The sequence below is a fragment of the Puntigrus tetrazona genome, chromosome 15, assembly GCF_018831695.1.
Source record: "Puntigrus tetrazona isolate hp1 chromosome 15, ASM1883169v1, whole genome shotgun sequence".
Taxonomy (NCBI): Eukaryota; Metazoa; Chordata; class Actinopteri; order Cypriniformes; family Cyprinidae; genus Puntigrus; species Puntigrus tetrazona.
In genome coordinates this window covers 19560523-19582061 of record NC_056713.1, presented here as the reverse complement: position 1 = coordinate 19582061, position 21539 = coordinate 19560523, and the positions used below count along the sequence as shown (strand labels likewise).

The window sequence follows — 21539 nt, the reverse complement described above, 5'->3', positions numbered from 1 at the left end:
TTCTAAATGTAGGCTGCACACCATCATGTCACTCACAACAAAAAGCTCTTTTGATTTTATTCTTTATTTCGAATTTTATTAGCTTACAATCAATCGATTGACTGACAGAACCAATGAACTTGTGGTTTGACCATGGCAGTTAGCTCAGCAAGAGATTGGCAATTTCAAGCGAGGGCCTCAGCAGGAAGTGAAGCCCTTCCAGTAGAAGTTTTTGCATCCTGCTTTGCGTTCCCGGGCGGGCAGGTGGTTTGAGCTTTCCGCCGAACGCTCTATCTCCACTCGCAGGTCCTCGTTTTCACCTGCCGTTGAAACGTCGGTCCCGCGCATCTCCATTTCAGGCATGGAAAGCAGGGAAAGGAAGTCCTCTAGATCTTTCTTAGTCCAGTCCTGAGAGAAATGTTAAAACGCATAAAGTAGGATTTTATTTGGAGAATAAACACCTTCTAGTAAAACTAATGGTGTGCATACAGTTAGATCAAGGTATGCGTGAATTAAACGAGGCTAAAAAAGAAAAGCCATTTCGTATTAATAGGGCATTGTGTGTTTTGATTAGAACTAAATGCATTCCATTAACACAGAGTTCCTGTATAGTAAAAGATAATGCATTTACTTGCCAAGAAGTAAATGAGAAAACACAGGGTAATTTAAAATGTGTGTAGACTATGAGAGAGAGAGAGAGAGAGAGAGAGAGAGAGAGAGAGAGAGAGAGAGAGAGACTGGAAGTAATGATGTCTTCCTATAGAATTAGATAGGGATTGTAGTAATTTCCAATTTAAACATCTATTAAAAGGCTGAATGAACAAGAGCATTAAACAAACTGAAATATACATTTAGCTGCTTTATTTAAAGGGATAGTCCACCCAAAAATGTACTGAAATTGTACTGAAATCATTATAACATACATACATACATATACATATACATGTACATGTACATGTACATATACATATATATATATATATATATATATATATATATATATATATATATATATATACATATACATATATATATATATATATACATATATATATATATATATATATATATATATATATATATATATATATTGGGGACTCTTTTGACTTTTTCTAATTAAAAAGTCAGTCTGTACCTTTTTGGAGTGATATAAAGATGAGTAAATGACAAATTTTGAAGGAACAATTGTTCATTATAGTTGAATGTGATTTTGCGATGCATGGCAGCCTTGAACATGCAGACAATAGAAAAGCAGATGCTAGCTGATAAATGCTGATAATACAGGCCCCAGATTGCATGTCAATGTTCGTTTGAGACTCACCTGTGTTGCCTGTCCAATCGCTCTTGCTCTCTGCATAAGTCTGCGATGGCGGAAGTCCAGGTCCGGTTCTAGCTGTGAATTTGCACTGCGACCACATAGCATAAGAGACAGACCCAACAGGGCCAAATACCACTGCAGCTCACACAGTCTCATCTCAAAGCTCTGTCTTCCGCTCACGGAGTGTCTCTTTGTAGCTGCGGTTCTGGTTCTGGACCCTCAGAAATCCCAAGCGCTCTTTTTAAACTCTCCTTCCACTCGTACGGTTGACTGACAGCTGCCCAGGTTGCCGGGTGATAGTGGATTGTGATGTCATAAAGCATTTAGATTCTTCTGGTCCCACACTAATGGGAAACACTCTCATTTAGATAACGCAAATGAACGAATTGCGACTTGACAATGGGGGCTACAATAAAAGCATTAGACTGAATGGATTCGGGGTTGGTTCAGCTAATCTAAAACAAATACAACAGAGAAATGCCTGGGTGTGCGCCTCCGTCGCTCTGAAGCACACGCGCCGTGGCAGAAGCGAAGAATAAAAGCCTTTATAAACTTAATTGATTCTGAATGAAGAGTTTAATGCGTGTTTCTTGAAGTGTTAACTCAAGAAGTACAAGCGTTTGTGCTGTTGGGAACATCTTCCATTTGTGCTGTAGAGATAAATGAATGAATTTAATTATTAGCGAATTCTGAATTAACCTTCAAAGCATTGATGAAAGATATAGCGGCAGCTGTGATATGGATTAGAAAACAAAGCCTAAATGTAATTCATATTTTCAGTGGAAGGCATATTATTATACTAAGACAAGTATCTCTTTTGCTTATATGGCTTTTAAACCCCTCAAACCATATTTTGAGACCAGAATATAATGTAGAGGAATATAGACCAGTATGCAACAACCTATGGTTTTGAAAATAAAAATTAGGTTTTTACAGCAATGCCCTTTAAGGATTGAAGAAATACGATGGTGGTAGGTCTATTGGCTAGTAAGTAACAGCTTAGCAATCAACAAGACAACTTAGCAACAGGATAACAATGTCTTGCCAACAGTCTAAAACTCTACTAGTGAGTTTTGCATGTACTTTTAAAAAGTAAAGCTTTCTAAAGGTGGTTTTCACATAGAAGAACCATTTTTGCTTTCTCAGTTAAACTTTCAGAAAACAGAAACCTTTCTACTCTTAACAACCTTCTTTGTGGAACCAGAAATGGCAACAAATAACTTAAATTTTCACCGAAAACCTTTCAAGATTGTTCATTTATTTATTTTTCTTACTGTTTTTTTTTTTTTCATTTTAAGTTCAGGTTGTGGCATTTAGTAAGAAAAACGTGAAAAACTGCCATGCCATGAGGTCACCACTTTCTAGAACAGAATGAATTTTATAAACTCTTTATGGAGAATTTTTAAAGCCAAACTCAAAATTGCATAGCAAAAGTAACAAAAAACTATTTTGAGGTAGGCATTCAAAAGAGACTCTGGCCTGACATCTTGTGGTCAGCCTTAAGCAGTCATGACTTAGGAAAAGCAAATACATTATTCAACGCAAGTTTACAGCAAATGTTGAGATCATATATTAAACATTTGACAAACACATTTAACAGTAGGGCAGTAGGTTTACGATGATAGTTCATAGTGCTTATAAAGCATGTTTAAGATTACTTGGGACTCACTTTGAGCCCTTCGTTATTTTTTTATTTGATACATTATTCCAGTATCAAAGTATATCAATTTATTGTCTCATCCTAGGGGGAAAATCATACTTTTAATTTACATTAAGTAAAGAAGTTACGCACATGTGTTTTTCGGTATAGCTTTGGTACAAATATGTGCCATTACATCCTAAATATTTATATATAATAATATATACAGTCCAAATATATATAAATAAACATGAGAATATATTTGTTGGTTTCATCCAAAAGATTAATTTATTCAATTAGTGCAATGTTACTACACATCCAAACACAATAGTCTTTATTTACGGTCTTATGGAGTATAAAAAAATCTGTATATAACAGAACTGAGATGTTATTGGGATCTTATAGACATTTTCTACAGAAATATTTAAAATATACACAGTTTTTTTATTATTCTGACAAAACCATTATTTGCTATGCAGTTCTTAAGCTATTAAACACTGCAGTCAATAAAGATACCATTAACTTCTATACTAAACGTGCAATTCTGATTTTAGTTATGAAAGCATAAAACACATCATTTGTGGGTCACATGGACACATGAATCACACTTGCTTTATGTTGTTTAGTACGAAAGAGGAGCAGAAATATACACCTAACTGAGTGCAATAGATCTTTGATAAAGCAGGTAATGACACAATGATGACATTTTCATTTCCTCTGTAGAGGAAGTGTTGTCAAGACTGCACTCCTAATTTCAATAGTCTTGATTTCATGTTGCCAAGATTGCATGTGTAATATTTCATCACTATTCCTGTATACTATTGATTGCAACCGGACATGAGTCATGAGGAAAGCTCCTTAATGCAATGCTATAATAATAAGTGTCTGGTAAATTCACATAATGACTACACATAAACACACGTTGTCTCTCACATTGTTTCTCAAGTTTCTTTTCCTTATTCATAATCTAGCACATAGCACCATTAACTCTGAGTCATTCAGTGGTAAATATGAACAAGCTTAAATTTACTTTGCAAAACCTCAACACCAAAAACTACTTTGTACGAACAGTTTTATACACTACGAAACAAGAGTAAAGTCCTAACAGCAAGCAGACCTATAATAAAATATGTATACTAAAGCAAAAAATCATAGTCCAAATGACAAGCACAATTGCACACACATTCAAAATACATAAGCAGAGAACTACTGAATTTTATTTTATGATATTTACGGAATTACTTGAAGGGTTTATATTCAAATAAATTTGGGAATTCAGAACACTTTATGCTATTTATTTGTACTTGATTATTAAATTAGTAACATTAACATTTGTTTATACAGCATTACTATAGACAGCGTCAAGTGTATTAGTTAACAATTAATTATGACAAAAATAAACAAGATATTTTTAATTTAATTACTAAACTATTTTTCAGTAGCATTACTAGAGTGTAGATGAACTATTTTGTTTCCGTTTTAAATACCAAATTCTACAGTTTATGCTCAATATGAGCAATCTGCGCTCAAATTATTATTTAATGAGCCTGTTTCTCAATGCTCAGAATTTATTAATAGCCTACTACTGCCATTCCCACACACAAAAGTCATTAATGATTAACTACAAATGAAAATAGTTTAGTAATGAGAAGTATCTGAACTAAAGTCACCCCAAAATCTATTATGAGTCATTTAGAGAGAAACACACATTTATATGTTCTGGACATGTCAAAGACAAAGAAAAGAATCCTGAATAATACTTGGAAGTGAAAAACACTGGGCTGGTACGTTGGATTTAGCAAATCCAAAACAAAGAACTTAAAGTGCCCCTTTTATGGATTTTTGAAAATGACCGTTAATGCAGTGTGTAATGAAAACATCCTGTAAGTGAATGAAAACATCCTGCAAAGTTTTAAATCTGAAAGTGCACTGTGTATAAAGTTATTTTTTCTCAAAAGAAAGAGTCGACTCTGAATCACTGAAACGAGCCGTTTCATGTTGTGTTTCAAAGTGAAAAATTAGCATATTGCCCGCCCACTTGTTGCACGCAGAGCTGGGAAAACTTGATTTTCACGTTGGTATGAATGAAAATGCTAATTTATTCTTTGCCACTAGGTGCCGCTTTTGGAGCTTTAAAAGCTCACAAACACTGCTTTAAAAGAAATCGACCTATCAAAGCAGATAGGCCTCATGCAAAGGAGGGGTTTGAACAAAATAAATGCGTATTATAAGAAAATGAAAGTGTTTTTTTGATCTCGCATGCATGCCATCCTGTGGTTTGGGATTTCCAAAACCAAAATACGAACCTGAGTGAACTGTTCCTGGACTGGACCACATAATGACAATCACTCATATGGGAGAACAAAATATCCAGTTGTTTCAGGTGAAGCACTTGAGGGCTGACTTCACGGATCCTACTGACATTACACAACCCATGAAAAACCCACGAATTGAAGTCCATAGTTCAAGTCTTTTACCAAGGCACCTCTGACTTAAAAACTACTGCTTCATACAGACCCGACAGCGGCTGATATCTTGCTGTCTTGTTGTCTGGTGGATTGGAGTACTGAGGAATGAAAAAAAGAGGATAAAGGTTCTCAATGTTGGTTTTTTTATATAACATTATTGTAGTTAATGATTTAAGCAGTAAATTGTGAAGAGAGGAAGCGAGTCAATCCTGATTTGTAAAAACAGTATTTTGCTTTTATTTAATCTAATCAAATTGGCAAAACCGATTCAAATAAAATGTACAATCTTCAAAATTCTTGTACCTGAACATTCTGCTAGGATCAAGTGATGCAAGCCAGAAGCTGAAGGAATCAGGATAGAAGTTGCAGGTGCCACGACCGTGACATTCTATGAATGGAATCTTCAGGAATTCTTCCAGACAGGATCCAGGAGAAATAAGCGGCTGCCCGGATCCCTCTGCGCCTGCACCCGTTTGCTAAGAAATAAATCAGAACAAAGTTATATACTGTGAATGTATACATATGTTACAGATTATTTGATCAATTACATTTATTTGATCAAAAATACAGTAAAAAACAATATTATAAACTAAAATTAACTATTTATTTATTTATTTATATATATATATATAATTTATTCCTGGGATGGTCACCAATGAATAATTTATTGTGACCAAAAATTACCAACCAAACCATTTTTGTAGCAATATTACAAAAAATAAAACATCATAAAATGCAAGTTACTAATTACATTAAAACATGTTTTTGAAGTACATGCTTTCATTATAATATTGAATTTAACTACTCAAGGCACTAAATGTTTATTTTTGTACATTTTTAACAATACACTAAAATATCAGATGCCTTTCAAGCTATCAAGATGACTTTATTGACATAGTTTGTAAGTAAAAGCTGCCTCCTACCATTACAAAGGAGTAACCTTTCCATAGTGGAAGCCATCCTCTTGGGCACTCTGGGATTTCCATGGTCTGGCTGTGAACTGCTATCACATTAGTTGGTGCCTCACACACTGAACACCTTTGAGGAATTGATAGAAAGTCTGTTAAACTTATATATCCATGTTTAATAATACAAAGTGACTTATACCACCTCATTAACAAAATTACTGAGGAAACAGGCTCCATATTTACCTGCTGATATAATTTGCCAACAGTCTACCAGATAACAGTTCCATGTCGGAAGATATCGGTGTGTCTGTAGACAGCCAATAGGAGTAATCATTTCGAAAGGCATAGTAACACGTCTCATTGGGATTACACACCAGAAAAGGCATGGTGGAGAACATTTGCAAACAGCTTCCCACAGTTCCTACAAACACACAAGCACACACAGACTGTGAAAATATGCGTTTATAACTGTTGTGTACACTGTACAGTATGTAAACATCTATGTATGTGCATAAATTGTCTTCATGCCTAGGTCTTGTCCATGTCCACGGTTATTGCCGTTGATGAAGAGAAGCGAATATCCAGAGTACAAATGTTTTGACCCAGGAGGACAGGTTGGTACTGATGTTTTCTGACTGTGCTTGGTAAAAAGGAATCCATCTTTAGAAGGGCCAGGTGGACCTTGTGAACCCTTGGGACCCATTTCACCTGACAAACCGGGAAAACCTTAAGAGACAAACAAGGTTGGCATTAGAATGTTCACCGTTAATTTTGAAAACGTTTTTGGGGGCAAATTCAATTCTTTTCATTAAAGGATCATAAAGAAAATCCAATGTATGCTCTGATATATAGTACCTTTCCAAAGTTTGGAGTCCTTAAAGAAATGTATCAAGGTTTCAGAAAAAAATTATCAATACTGTTCAACTGTGCTAATAAGACATTTTTTGAACATATTCACAAAATATTCTATCTTACCACTAAGAGTTCTCCTAAATAGGAGTAAAAGTTTTCTTTTGATACTCATTCACAAATGCGGAGACAAACTTACTAAAGTCTTAAGCTAAGAGTAAAGCCCTGATCACACCAAGTATAGTAACAATAAAGATATAGTTCTAAAAATTGTTCTCAGTGTTAAAGAATAGCAGCGTCCACACAATAAAGGCACAAAGATATCGTTGGAATAATTTTCAGAACGTTTTTTTTTTTTAGATGATGAATGATAAAAACACCAACAGCCAATCAGAATCCGTACTGTTCTCACGAGCTCTAGAATTGTACTTATAGAAATACTGCAGAGTGCAATGTTATGTTGGCATATTTAAATAAAGGTTAAAAAAAAAGAAAAACAGCTAATTGCCACATTCAAAAAAAGATTTTAAAATGCAGGCTGTCACTTATTAAACAATATAACACACACACACAAACACACACGCACATATACATATCCGTGTGTGTGTGTTTATGTAATTGTCAGCCTGTATGCGTCTCATAAAAAAAGGTAAATATGCATATAAAAAGCCTTTTAATTAAGAGAGTGGAATAATCATGGCTGATAGTAAGATATGCAAACATAAAAGAAAAACAAACTCAACAGAAGAACAGCTATCACTTATTGCCCGACTTTTTAATAAAAACAATATAATCAAGGGAAAATTTGGAGTTGGGATAACCTTCAAACCCTAAGGTGACACTTTTTTAAAAACTTTAGAAAACTTATAAAAATTTATCTGCCAAAGCAGATTGTCTTAGTGACCTTAGTGACCTTCACTGCTCCTAATGATTCACAGATTTAGGAGTTAGTTTTGGTGCTAAATTTAACTTTGTGAAATACTCTTAGAGCAGAAATTTAGGAGTCTTCAATTTAGGACTGACACGCTCACTATTTTTACGATTTTTCTCCTAAATCAACAAATTAGTAACTTCTTTAAGCCTTAAGATGTTTTGTAGGGCATATTAATTGTACAAAAAGACTTCACATTATTACTGTTTTACTGCATTTTTGATTACATAAATTTAACAATAAAATTTTACTTGTTGTTACATATCCAAAACTTTTTTTTATTTATAATTTATGGTTCTGTATTATTAGCTAAAGAAACCCTTCTAGGTGTTTTAAGACCTTTTGTTCCTTTTGGGCCAGTTTTCCCCCTTGGTCCAGATTTCCCCATTTGTCCAGCACCTCCATCTGCACCTCTGCTTCCTTTTTGACCTTGTGCTCCTAAAAGGTGGGTAATAGTGCAAATATTAGATGAAATCATAAAACTTCAGAGAAAATTAGAGTAATGTGCTTTCGGCAGTATACCTTGAGGACCTTGTAGCCCTTGAGGTCCTTGTTCTCCTACATTTCCTTTTACGCCGCCTTGTCCAGGGAAACCAGGGTTTCCTGGGAGAGTTATGATCTGACCCACAACATCACACCCTTTAGTGCCTAAATATTTACAAAGAATAGGAACGTTCATATTTGCTCATAAATCAATATAATTAAGCACTGGAAGAGGCCATGTTGTGACTGAAATGTTTGTCATATTTTTATCATCTCATTTGCATTTTTGTTGACTTTTTTCATTGTTACAATATTACTGTTTTGCTGTAGCTTACACAGCTACAGTTTTTGGGCTTTCAAGCTTTTGTAATATACAAGACATGACTGTAACTACATTTGCTTTATCGTGATTAAGATGATGATAAAAATGTTATTATGGCAGTATATAAAAGCTCACCTTTAGTTCCACGAGTTCCTTTACAACCTTTCAATCCAGGAGACCCAATTGGACCACATTGTCCTTTTTGGCCTATAATTTAAAATAAATGTAAAATAAAATGCATATATACATATATGTAGTTGGTATGTTTTATTCATTGATTTCTTTCTTTTTATTAAATTCAAATTTAAAATTTGATTTTCTCACCGAGTGGCCCAGTAGAACCCAAAGGCCCCTTATTTCCTTTTGGTCCCTTGAAACCAGGATTTCCATCTTTACCCTATAACAATATAACAATACAGTTCTCATGATTGGATCAACAAATCCTATTTGAATCTAGAAATTGTTTTGGTCATTTAAAATAAAATATAAATAATAGATGAAGAACTAAGGAATAATTTAAAGTAATTTAAAGTATTAAACAATATCAAAAAATTAAAGCTGCATAGAAATACATATTAAAAAAAAAAAAAAAAATATATATATATATATATATATATATATATATATATATATATATATATATATATATATATATATATAAATTCAAAATTTTTTGAGTTTACAATGGTGGTTCCTTCATTATTACCAAATTTTTTTCCATGGTTCTGCAAAAAATATCTAAAAACATAAAACTTTGTGAAAGTCTACAGTACAATCTCCAAGTTAATTGTTATCTCTTTTTGTGCCCACTTACTTGCAACCCTGGAGCTCCCCGGTCACCAACACAGCCAGGTAATCCCAAAAGCCCCTTGAGCCCAATGTTGCCTTTATCTCCCTTTATGCCTGGACCTGGTTCGCCAGCAGGCCCACGTGGTCCTCTGAGTCCTATATTCAAAAATACACACAGAAACAGACCGGAAGACATTAGTAATTAATAGCAGGTTGAGAGTTAACAATAGCAGGATGCTATGTTAAAATAACAAATTTGTAAAATTTTTTCTAGATTTCTTTATCTGACCACTTAGAAAAGTAAATGGCACACCTCTCCTCAACAAGATATATAATTTGATGTATCATTCTTGTCTGTAGCAAGTATAAAAGTTTCTTAAAAAAATAACAAAATATATGAGTAATGAGTAATAGTAACTAGAAAGCACCATTAATAAACAAAGACAGGTAATCACCTTGTAGGCCAGGTGATCCATTAGGTCCTTGCTCCCCTTTTGGACCACTGATACAGGCACCAGGTGGACCTGGAAACCCGCGTGGCCCCATTTCCCCAAGTTGGCCCAGAGGACCAATATCTCCAGCTGGACCACAGGGTCCTGGAGGTCCACATGGCCCAAGGGGTCCAGAACTGCCTTTAGTACCTAAAATTAAACATACGTGTATATATATATATATATATATATATATATATATATATATATATATATATATATATATATATATATATATATATTGTAAGCATGGCTAAGAGATTAAAATCTATATAATAGAAGGGTGGCTTTTCTTTGACTTACCTTTCTCACCCTTGATGCCAGATAGGCCAGGATTTCCAATTGCTGGGGCTAAAAAAAAATTGTTTAATGAGAATAAGAACATCCCTTCATTTGACCATATGCCTGTTTTTGAGTGACATCTTACGCCCTCTGTCTCCTTTATCCCCTGCTGGTCCGGGAAAGCCATCCTTGCCTTGGTCTCCACGAAGTCCTGGAGGCCCAGGATCTCCAGCTGAACCAGGAACACCTTAAGAAACAAGAGAGAACATCACAGTAAAAAACAATGCACCACTGGAGTGAATTCTTACACTACATTTACAATTCAAGAATAGGATTGTACCTGGTGGACCACAGGGCCCTTCATATCCAGGTGGACCTGGAAACCCATTGAAACCTTCATCACCCTGACCTCCAGGAGGTCCTGACAATGGAAAATAGGATCATGGTTTCGTGTGTCTGTGAAAAACTGATGGGATGATGATACTTTTTTTTAAATATTAAATACCTGGAACTCCTGGTACTCCAGGTTCGCCTCTTTCACCAGGAGCCCCTGATAAACCTGATGGCCCGCATGTCCCACATATACCCTTGTCACCTTTTTCCCCTCTAAGCCCTGGAAAGCCTGGCTCACCCTGTTGGAACAATAGAAAGAAAGCGAGAGAGTGGGAGAGTGGCTAAAGGAAAGTACCTATGATGTTAGCAACAAACAAGAATGAAACAGATTGATAGTGTCACTTTTTTCACCAATAAGAACTGAATTATGAAAATTTATACTTTTTCACCACATTGTCCTCGAGGCCCTGGTGCAAAGGGGCTGGGTTCACCTTTGATCCCCTTTGGTCCATTTGGTCCTGGGACACCAGGAATCCCAGTCTCTCCACGAACACCGGGTAAACCTTTTAGGCCTTTTATTCCTGCAAGAGGAACACATTTGAACATGTTAAATTACTAACATCTGAGCCATCATTGTGTTGAAAGTCATGGGTGTGTATGAACTTGCCTGGAAACCCCATAACTCCTGGATCCCCAAAGTATCCATCAGGACCCCGATTTCCAGGAAGTCCATTCTGGCCAGCATCACCAGGAGGGCCTGAAAAATAGAATGTTAATAATATGTTCTAACATGGACAGCTAAGTTTTGGATTTCAACCTCCACACCTGGTGGACCAGGTCTGCCTGGAACTCCATTCTTCCCACATCGTCCATAATTGCCTGGAAGTCCTAATTCCCCTTTAGCGCCAGGTAGACCAAGAAGACCTGAAACACAAAGGATGATGTATATAATGTCTGCAAAGTTTTGCAGTTTCATCATCTGGGTTGAGATTATGGTAATGGAAATGGTAATGAGGAAATGATGGATATAATGTTGAATGTGTTGAAAGGGTCACCTGGTAGGCCAGGGTCACCGGGATCCCCTGGATTCATAACATTTGTTGGTGGTCCCTTGAGACCACAGACCCCCTGGTCTCCAGGATTCCCAGGTTTTCCTACATCACCTGGTAGTCCATTCCTTCCCATTAAACCTAATGAGAGTTAATCATAATATAACCAATTATGTCTAATATATATATACACATTAAACCAAAATTATTAATGAATTTGTACATGTATATGTTTGAACCTTTGGGTCCCTGGAATCCCCGTGGTCCAGGATTTCCATCTACACCAGGTGGACCAGTAATTCCAGGATTTCCTTGATCTCCCCGTGTACCTTAAAGAAAAACAAAGGGGACCCTAAGCTTGTTGGGGAAAACCAGCTTAAAATGGTTTCTGTGTTTTAGAAAATAGCACGTCTATTGATTAATTGTTAGAGCAGATTACAAGTTAAAAAAGCCTGGGAAAGAAAAAACTTACCTGGAAAGCCTGGTGAACCATCCCTTCCTTGAAACCCTTTCGGTCCCCGGATCCCAATCCACCCTGCATCTCCAATTTTTCCAGGTATTCCAATCTCACCCGTTATACCAGGTACACCCTGTCCAGGTGGTCCAGTTTCACCTTGTGGCCCTTTCAGCCCTGGTAGCCCTAAATCATTATGGGTATTTGAATTAATTCTTAGCCCTAAGTTAGTAATTTTGCATACAACTCATCCTGCTATGAGAAAGACAAGCACTCAAAACACCTTAGCACCCACATACCAACTTTATGTCATTAAATGTGTGATTTATTTACCATTAGGTCCATCTAGCCCTCTAATGCCAAAGGACCCTTCATCGCCTTTGGCTCCAGGAATACAGCTTCCAGGTACACCAGCTATTCCAGGCAAACCATCAAGACCCCGCACACCTGTGTGCACAGTTCTCAGGTGAGAAATGGATGCGTAAGTAGATGCACAGAGTGAGAAACCAATAAAAAATAAACAGATTGGATGTATACTTTTGTTGTGTATATTGCATGTTCTATAGGGAAGGACTGTGCTTAAAAAATTAAATGCATTGGCACGGAATCCACAAACCACTTTCTCCTGTTGGTCCTTCTCTTCCTCTTTGACCTGAGCATCCTGATAATCCAGGAGGGCCACAATTTCCTGGTAGCCCAAGGTTTCCTTCATCTCCTGGCAAGCCCTGCCGACCCATGGGCCCTGGGGAGCCAAACGTTATTTCACCCTGCAGGGGGAATTGAAATTTACTCCCTTTTAATGAAGCATAACTGTACCCCTGTTGTTGTAAAATAATTAATTTGACTTTGAAAACAATAATTAATACTTTGTTGCTACGTTGCTAATTATTTTTTTTGTTAACTTTCTTTCTTTCTGTTGTAGAGCTAAAAAAACATAAAAATGCTATACATAACTCAAATTTATTCTAAACTATATTCCAAGTCTTCTGTCTCTATAGAGAACAGGCCAAAATGTAAGCATTAGAGTCTGATTGACTATTTCTCCCATATATCTCAAAACGTATTTATGCATGCATATTTAAACAAAGCTTGTTATGGCATATCATGTAATAAAATTGTGTGAAACAATAGGTATCACCGCCCTGACCTTTGGACCTGGATTTCCTGGTGGTCCTGGGGGTCCAGGACGGCCTACACTTCCATAACCAGGCAGACCTTGTTTACCTTTCACACCCTTATCACCTAAACAGTAAAAGAAATTAAAAATCCTAGAGTGCTATCACCAATTCACAACCAATTCACAACAAACTAAACAAACTAAAAAACAAGACAAAAAGAAAAAGGAATACACAAACATCAATTAATGCATATTCTAGATTTATCAAAAAGCTTATTGCATTGGTCCCACCTTTAGGACCAGTTAATCCAGGAGCTCCTGGCATTGACTGTCCTTTTTCTCCTTTTAACCCAATGCATCCTGGTAATCCTTGAGGTCCTACACAACCATCATTACCTAAAACACACATTAAGGCAATTGTTATCTATATTTCATCCTGTTCTCAATCCACTTATCATCTGCCAAGACTTTTATCCCTTCTGCTTACCTGGAGGTCCTCGTTGACCAGGTGGACCAGGCAGTCCAGGATCACCTGGGTCTCCTGCTGTCCTTTGTACTGGCCCTGGAGATCCTTTTTCACCTGTGGAATGCAACTTTAATATCAGAGCCTTCTCCAGTTAGAAGAAGCCTGCTATCAGCTTTAAACTACTCAACACTCTAAACCTAGTTCCTGGGGCTAAACTATTCTGTAACATCTCATATTTTTCATTCATACCTGGTTCTCCAGTATTTCCTTGCCGGCCAACTTCTCCCATACATCCTTTTTCTCCAGGTACCCCTGGTCTCCCAACACCCATTGACCCTTGGCTGCCCATTGGACCTGGGCAGCCAGGATCCCCACAGTTTCCTGGATTTCCTTGGTTGCCTTTAGGGCCTGGAGGACTCTGGAAAATAAGTCATAAAATATGTTTTGAATTCTGTCAACAGCAAAACTTGTGGCTTTAAAGTTGGTTTCACAAATTTAAGCTTTCTTGACATTTTCTTAAATATTGTGGTCACAAGTTTTAACTACTAACTGGAATTCCTTTTGCTCCTAGTGGTCCTTTGAAGCCAGGGTTGCCTGGCCGGCCATCTTTCCCATTTATCCCCAGTAGTCCTTCTGCACCACAGTTTCCTTGCTTGCCTTTCTCCCCAAGCACATGCCTCATTTCATGGTCTCCTGTGGGCCCTGGTAGGCCTGGATACCCTGGAAGACCTAAGTTACCCTGTGCAAACATTTTAATTATCATCATATTTAACTGTTCCTGAGAGTATGAAGGCCTTTAACAATACCAACTGTTTAATTGGAGTGGACAAACTATAGTTTTGGCTAAGTAATTAGGATGATGAATGAGTAAAATGGCAGTATGCATGTAAACTGACCGGAGGACCAGGTGGACCATCTGAACCTTTGAATCCTTGACATCCTTTATGGCCTGGATATCCTCCAATACCTGCACAATGAATTTGAATGTGTGATCCTTAAATGTACAATTTGCAATATCACCTGATGCAATAAATTACTAAGTTGGGCTGATAACATAGCATGCTATAAATTTATGTGCCTAATTGTAAAATTCACTGGATGGGTCATAATAAATCTATAAGCCTACAATGAGTTTTAAATGTAACTACTTTTAAAATTTGAAACATTGGCTCTGAAACTCATTTTAAATCAAACACTGATTATAGAACACCCACTGTTTTCATTTAGCACACATCTCCTAGCAACAAGGTGAGTTTGTTGTGATTGGAACAACTTTAAAGTCTAGTAGTGTATGATACTTAGTCGTTCAGTTGTTTTCCCTCTGCACCTATATACAAAGGCACAATCAGTTCAATTGCTAGGGCGTTCTGACAAAAGTGATAATGACTTCACCTGGCTCTCCGGGGCTGCCTGAATCTCCACATTGTCCTGGAGGTCCAGGTTCAGAAACAGAAGCAGCACACAGCCTGCAAAGTTCTCCTTGCTCACCTGATTAAAAAGTCAGACAACAGCATCATTTGTGTATATCATGTTTTTGGTTGTTTGCATTTAGGTAATTTAGACTTTATGATTTGGGTCCAGCTTTATGGGTAACATTTCAATAATTTCTATTGGAAAGGAAATTAGAAAAGCTAAATTTGAATATTATTTTATGGTAATTAAAATAGCTTAACTTGAGTTTAATTTAACAATTTAACCTGGAGCACAAAATACGCCATGACTTAGGTGAAACTTACCTTGTATGCCAGGATCTCCACGCAGACCCTGAGGGCCTGTTAGGCCTCTCTCGCCCTTTAACCCTTTTGGTCCCCAAAGGGTGTTGACTTCTGGAGATGCAGGAGAGGAGCACAATCAGTCATATAATCCACATAATTGCTATACTAAGAAGACTTTCTGTGCTTATTCTGCCTGTTTACAAAAATGTGCAAAAAAGTAAAAAAAGTTTTTCTGAAAACATGACAAGCATCCTTGCAGATAAGTTATTCCCATAATCCACTGCAACAAGTTTGGTTAATAAAATAAATTAAATATGGCAAACTCTAACAAAGTTACCTGGAATTCCTGGAGGTCCGGGGTCACCAGGGGGTCCTCGTTCCCCTGGTGATCCATCTTGCCCTCTGGGTCCTGTGCTGTTAGGAACAGGATCTCCTCTTTCCCCTTTTATACCTCTAAATCCTGGGGGACCTGGTTTTCCAGTAGGTCCTGGTATGCTGGCCCCTGATATATTTGAGGGAAGAGTTAGTATTTGTTTTTTTGCAAAAAACAGAGGAATAAACATGGATATATAATTTACCTGGAGGACCCGCATATCCAGGAAGTCCGATAAAACCTTTAGAAAAGAGAAATCATTGATAGTAATTTTTGGTTATTTACTTTGGCTCAATAAAACTAAAATAATAACTTATTACATACACTACCATTCAAAAGAATAAAAGAAGTGCTTAAAAAGGCTGCGTTTATTTGATATTAATATTTTGATATTATTCTAATCTAAAGTAAGAGTTTTCTATTGTACTATATTTAAATTTATATTTAAATATACTATATTTAAACTTTATCACGATTAATTGTTTACATAATATATGTATATGTACTGTGTTTATTTATTATGTATTATTATGTATATATAAATACATAAATTATATATATATACAGTATATATATATTTAGAAAACATTTATACATTTCATTAGATTTTAACATATTTTTCTTAAATATATACATCCATGTGCTTGTATGTATATATACACAATAAATATACACAATACACAAACACATTCATTATGTAAACAAAAACCTTTTTATACAGTTATTTGACTATTCATTCTAATATGCGCATTTGTAAAGAAAACATTTCTTACTATTATCACTGTTCAGAACAGTAGTGCTGCTTAATATTTTTGACTACATTTGTTCAGGATTCTTCAACGTTCTTCAAAAGAACAGCATTTTTGTTTTTCACATTTGCAGTAGTAGTCTTTACTTTACTTTCGTTACTGTGACGTTTGATCACATAAAAGCATTTTTACCAAATGCTAGTCTGTTTGCAACACCCACTGCAATAAAGCCATGTGTTTGTGTGTGAATATTGTACAGCAAAGAGTTTTCACTACCTTCACTACCTCGTAGACCAGGAGGTCCAGGAAGCCCACGAAAACCTTTTAGACCTTTGATCCTGTTATCTATTACAATGAACTAAAATACAAAACAAATTTTCACAACACTTCATAAGTAAATTACACAAATATAAATTCTCCATTAAAAATATTTTATTATCACTTCATTAGCTTAAGATATAGAATAAAAAGTGTACAAAGTGTGACAATGATGTGACTGAAGTGAGATTAAACATTTAGAGATTGTATGATTTCTATTAAGTGAAAGTATCGCTACCTCTCCAGGGATACCAGGGGCACCACTGTTACCCTTTAGACCCTGAAGACACACACAGAGAAAGAGATGAATGAATTCAAGTATAATCAATTGAATATTGAGATTACGTTTGAAAAAAACATCCACAAGAGGGTGCTATTCAATAATCACTTAAAACGGGCAGCCATTTTTTTTTTAAGCAAAGTGAGACACTGTACATAGTATATAGAAAACGACTGAACAACAGACAGAGAGATACCTCCTCCCCTGCTATTCCAATAACTCCTGGATATCCTTGGTCTCCAGGAATTCCCTGGAAAGAACAAAACACAAACCTCATTGTCAACTGAATTCCGTTTAAATACCCTTTCCCTTCAACTTTATTATTGAATTAAAAGAGCATAATGGTTTAATAATCAAAAACTGCCCGACTGGATGACTTCTAGGCTTTTTTCTAGTGGGTTTTGGGCTCACCGTACGGCCAGACTCTCCTATCAGCCCATCCTTTCCAAGTTTACCCTGAAAATCAATGAGAATAAATAATAATAAATTAACAAATATACTATATATATACACACACACATTTATACTTTATATTTATTTTTATACACACATTTTTTTATATTATATATAACAAAAGTGACAGTGCAGTACAAAAAATAATAATAATTAAAATAAGTATATACATTTTTTTGTACTTTTTAAAATATTATTCTATGCTGAACACTTGAACGTAATGCAAATAGACTTAAGTACAGATTGTGAGAACTTGTTCTCGCTCTCTCTTTCTGTTTCTCTTTATTTAGTCATTTACCAGACCCCCGGGCTCCCCAGTTTCCCCTTTCTTCCCCTTAGGACCAGAACGACCACGTAAACCCTGCAGAACAAAGCAGTTGCGCATCATTTAAAGCAATCCCATTTAAACATTTTAAACAGCAGTAACAAAAACAACAAACGTTTTTAAAAATCGGGTTTGACTACTAACAATTGGGCCAAGACATCCAATGTCTCCAGCATCCCCACTGTCACCCTGAAACCAAAAAGGGGTGATTTACAATGTACAACATGATAGATTGGCCAAAATCATATAAAATCACAATGCATGACTTTTAAGTAAAAAGCATGTTACCTTAGGCTCCTTTGGTCCTGTTACAAATAACTTTACACCTTTTTGTCCAGGTATACCAGATGGTCCCCTCTGCCCCTATAGCAGAGCCCCAGTAATGTTCATAAAAAAAAATATTTTAAGTTTAAGTTTAAAGATACTTTGAAAGATTACTTTGAGACCAACAAAAATGTACAGACATATTTTGTAAGAGAAAGCAAACACTAAAAAGTCGATAATACTGACCTTTTGACCTATGGGTCCAGGTATTACCATGCTTCGACCCTCTAGACCCTATATGTAGCAAAAAAAATTATATTTACACATTACACTGACCTGACGAGTTACCATTAGCTAGTCAACACAAACCTTCTCTCCTTGTGGTCCAGGTATGCCGCCTATTCCCTAAAAGCATTAAACACTTAAATCATTATGGCAGTAACATATTTAAAATCTTAAACATAAATGAGATAAAAACATTGACTTACTGGAGAACCTCTGGGCCCATCTGGTCCAAATAATCCCGGTGACCCTGGCGATCCCAATGACCCCTGCAGATCCACAACTAATTAGAAAACTCAGTCAAACAATTGGCACAGAATATAACAAAATACAAAATAAAGTGCCAAATGTTCAAATGTTCAATCCACATTTGTAACTTAATTTTCATAATGAAGTCTCTTACTTTATCTCCATCTCTGCCTGGAAAACCACAACGTCCTTTCACTTGTCCAGAGGGTGGCAAGTAACAGCTATCTCCCTAAAAATGACGATTTTTTTATGGTCGTGATATTATCATTCACGTGAGTGCATTTTTTTAAATACATAATTAAGCTTATTAACATAAATGGCTCAAGTTGATAAAATAAAACACACCTTAGCTCCTTGGATTCCTGGTATTCCCTGAAAACAACAACAAAACGTTTGCTGTTTAAATTGACAGCTTAGATCAGAGTAAGGATCAAATCCAGACGCACACACACGTGTCTAAAAAAAAAAGCTTTTATTTCTTACAATGCCCACATTTTAACCTTTACTGAAAGAAAATATGAATATAGAATGGCTATGGCATTTTAGTGATCATCCCAAGGCATTTTATGAGAGGTTCATACTGCCGTTGTCTTTCTTTACCACTTATGTTGAGGTCTGATGTTTAGTTTAGATGTTTAGAAGTTTTCATATTGACAGCATTCTGTTTATTGCGCATAATATATAATTTATATGCATATACTGTATATAATTCAGTACATATGCTTACTTAACTCACCTGCTTCCCAGGAGCTCCCATCTGCCCTATAAAGCCTGGCGCACCATGCTCACCCTGAAAGAAGATGACATTGTGATGACATTGACCTTTCATACGGTTAAACAATTAATTACAATTTATTCACAAAAATAACTTGTGCATCACCTTTGCTCCATTGCATCCTGGGAGACCATTAGGCCCTCTCGGCCCCTCATTTCCAGGGAACCCCTGAAAGAGGAAAACATGAAAGCTCTGGTCACACCAAGCAAGATAAAGTTAACGAAAATATAGTTCTACAAATCATTCTCAATGTTAAAGAATAGCAGCATCCACACAGCAACTATAACGATAAAAGACACTGAGAAACGATATCACTGGGATCATTTTAAGATTGGTCACTGACACTGACAACCAATCAGAATCGATCCTGCTATCAAGCGCTGGAGAATTTAAAGCAGCAGAAACGCTTGCACTTAGAATAAACAGACAATATTGTTTGACACTAAAATCGCAATCTTTATCATTATCGTGCTTGGTGTGAATGGGGCTTAAATGGTCCATGTTGGTTACTATTTTATATTTATATATATATATATATATATATATATATATATATATATATTTATTTATTTTTCATTGTATTTTAGTTAACATTTTATTTTTGTCATGTTTATGTCTAGTTTTTATTACAATTTTAGTTCTTATAATACTTCAGTTAAAACTAAATAAAAATGAGAAATGGTTTACTTAATGATTTAAGTTTTAGTTTTAGTAATAACCCCAATTCTCTCCAATGCAAAAACTTACCGGTAGTCCTGGTTGGCCAGAGATTCCTGGTGTCCCTGAAACTCCCTTATTGAAAGAATGAGAATAAGAGACAGATTGGATAGTGTTCAGTTATACTGCAACCGTCACAGCTAATATGTCAACACACTCACACACTCCGTACCCTAGAACCTTTAGGTCCTGGTATGCCTGGAAATCCAATATTTCCCTGTATAATAAAAAAAAACACATAAAACACTTTACCAACATTAATCAATGCTCTAATAAAGAGTCTATACGACAAAAATACAGAAGTGATAATATCGCAAATTCTGTAAGGTAATTAAACACCCAGTAAGCAAGTCATAGGTGGCTGTGACAAAGAATACAAAAATGTAGAGTATATTATATTATATCTTATTATGTATTTTAAGATTATGATCTTATAATGCAGCCACATGCAACATACTTTTTCACCAGGAAGTCCTGGAGGGCCTTCATTTCCTTGATACCCCTGAATTCCTTTTATACCAGACAAACCAGGAAAGCCCATCACACCCTAAGAGAAAGACAGATGAACACAAAATTGTTATTAAATGTTACGAGAGTATGTTGTTTATTAGTCATTTTAATGATTAAGTTGCATGATTATTGTGGGTAGACAGTTGCCCTGGATTACGATCTGAACTAGTTGGTGCTAGTTCCTGAAAGTCAAAGCCAGTCTGCAGATTTCATGCAGATGGAGTTCATAGACTATAGATTTCGTAAAGTCATGTAGCTTATGACAGACACAGTCTCAAGTTTACTATATAAAAATTGCCATTTTTAATCTCACAAATTTCTTTCTCAGAATTGCATGATACAAACTCACAATTCTGACTCAATTTGCAAGTTTATATCATGCAATTCTGACTTTTTTCATTGCAGTTGCAACTTTTTATTTCACAATTCTGACTAATTCTGTTTCAAATTAAATATAACAGTTGCCACTCCATGTAACTCCCAGTAATAAGATGATATTTTAATGCTTGTGCAATACATGTGCAATATCCTATAGGTTTTATACTGGAATTCGTTTAAAAAACTCGGGAGATGAACTAATCAATTTCTTTTTCCGGAACATACTGCATCAAGTCAGAATTGTGACTTTCTATCTCTGAATTTTGGCTTTAT

At 35.8% G+C, this 21539-nt stretch overlaps 2 protein-coding genes across 2 annotated transcripts in view; both read right to left on the bottom strand.

Annotated features, from left to right (window-relative positions):
- Positions 1–46: 46 nt before the first annotated feature.
- sst1.2 (somatostatin 1, tandem duplicate 2) lies at positions 47–1523 on the bottom strand. Its single transcript, XM_043259433.1, has 2 exons — positions 1301–1523; positions 47–387 (listed from the first exon to the last, which is right to left on the bottom strand). The coding sequence occupies exons 1-2, from the start codon at positions 1451–1453 to the stop codon at positions 178–180; spliced, it is 363 nt and encodes a 120-aa protein (XP_043115368.1). The 5' UTR covers positions 1454–1523; the 3' UTR covers positions 47–177.
- Positions 1524–3201: 1678 nt separating this feature from the next.
- col4a3 (collagen, type IV, alpha 3) overlaps positions 3202–21539 on the bottom strand; it is a 28161-nt gene continuing 9823 nt past the window's right edge. The window contains exons 3-52 of the mRNA XM_043259002.1: positions 20836–20925; positions 20551–20595; positions 20409–20453; positions 19767–19829; positions 19623–19676; positions 19232–19258; positions 19041–19115; positions 18844–18906; positions 18725–18760; positions 18602–18649; positions 18380–18454; positions 18236–18280; positions 18065–18127; positions 17725–17769; positions 17510–17563; positions 17272–17313; positions 16992–17073; positions 16172–16207; positions 15931–16095; positions 15615–15704; positions 15271–15366; positions 14775–14845; positions 14429–14617; positions 14128–14296; positions 13900–13992; positions 13704–13808; positions 13443–13537; positions 12912–13062; positions 12629–12742; positions 12314–12481; positions 12081–12170; positions 11848–11982; positions 11618–11716; positions 11460–11549; positions 11234–11373; positions 10965–11091; positions 10800–10880; positions 10605–10706; positions 10481–10528; positions 10142–10327; positions 9712–9842; positions 9222–9294; positions 9033–9104; positions 8615–8740; positions 8432–8530; positions 6841–7038; positions 6556–6733; positions 6328–6442; positions 5708–5880; positions 3202–5502 (exon numbers count right to left, since the gene is read on the bottom strand). Of these exons, the coding sequence (XP_043114937.1) occupies positions 5436–5502; positions 5708–5880; positions 6328–6442; positions 6556–6733; positions 6841–7038; positions 8432–8530; positions 8615–8740; positions 9033–9104; positions 9222–9294; positions 9712–9842; positions 10142–10327; positions 10481–10528; positions 10605–10706; positions 10800–10880; positions 10965–11091; positions 11234–11373; positions 11460–11549; positions 11618–11716; positions 11848–11982; positions 12081–12170; positions 12314–12481; positions 12629–12742; positions 12912–13062; positions 13443–13537; positions 13704–13808; positions 13900–13992; positions 14128–14296; positions 14429–14617; positions 14775–14845; positions 15271–15366; positions 15615–15704; positions 15931–16095; positions 16172–16207; positions 16992–17073; positions 17272–17313; positions 17510–17563; positions 17725–17769; positions 18065–18127; positions 18236–18280; positions 18380–18454; positions 18602–18649; positions 18725–18760; positions 18844–18906; positions 19041–19115; positions 19232–19258; positions 19623–19676; positions 19767–19829; positions 20409–20453; positions 20551–20595; positions 20836–20925 (4824 nt within the window). The 3' untranslated portion in view covers positions 3202–5435. The remainder of the gene's footprint in view (positions 5503–5707; positions 5881–6327; positions 6443–6555; positions 6734–6840; positions 7039–8431; positions 8531–8614; positions 8741–9032; positions 9105–9221; positions 9295–9711; positions 9843–10141; positions 10328–10480; positions 10529–10604; positions 10707–10799; positions 10881–10964; positions 11092–11233; positions 11374–11459; positions 11550–11617; positions 11717–11847; positions 11983–12080; positions 12171–12313; positions 12482–12628; positions 12743–12911; positions 13063–13442; positions 13538–13703; positions 13809–13899; positions 13993–14127; positions 14297–14428; positions 14618–14774; positions 14846–15270; positions 15367–15614; positions 15705–15930; positions 16096–16171; positions 16208–16991; positions 17074–17271; positions 17314–17509; positions 17564–17724; positions 17770–18064; positions 18128–18235; positions 18281–18379; positions 18455–18601; positions 18650–18724; positions 18761–18843; positions 18907–19040; positions 19116–19231; positions 19259–19622; positions 19677–19766; positions 19830–20408; positions 20454–20550; positions 20596–20835; positions 20926–21539) is intronic.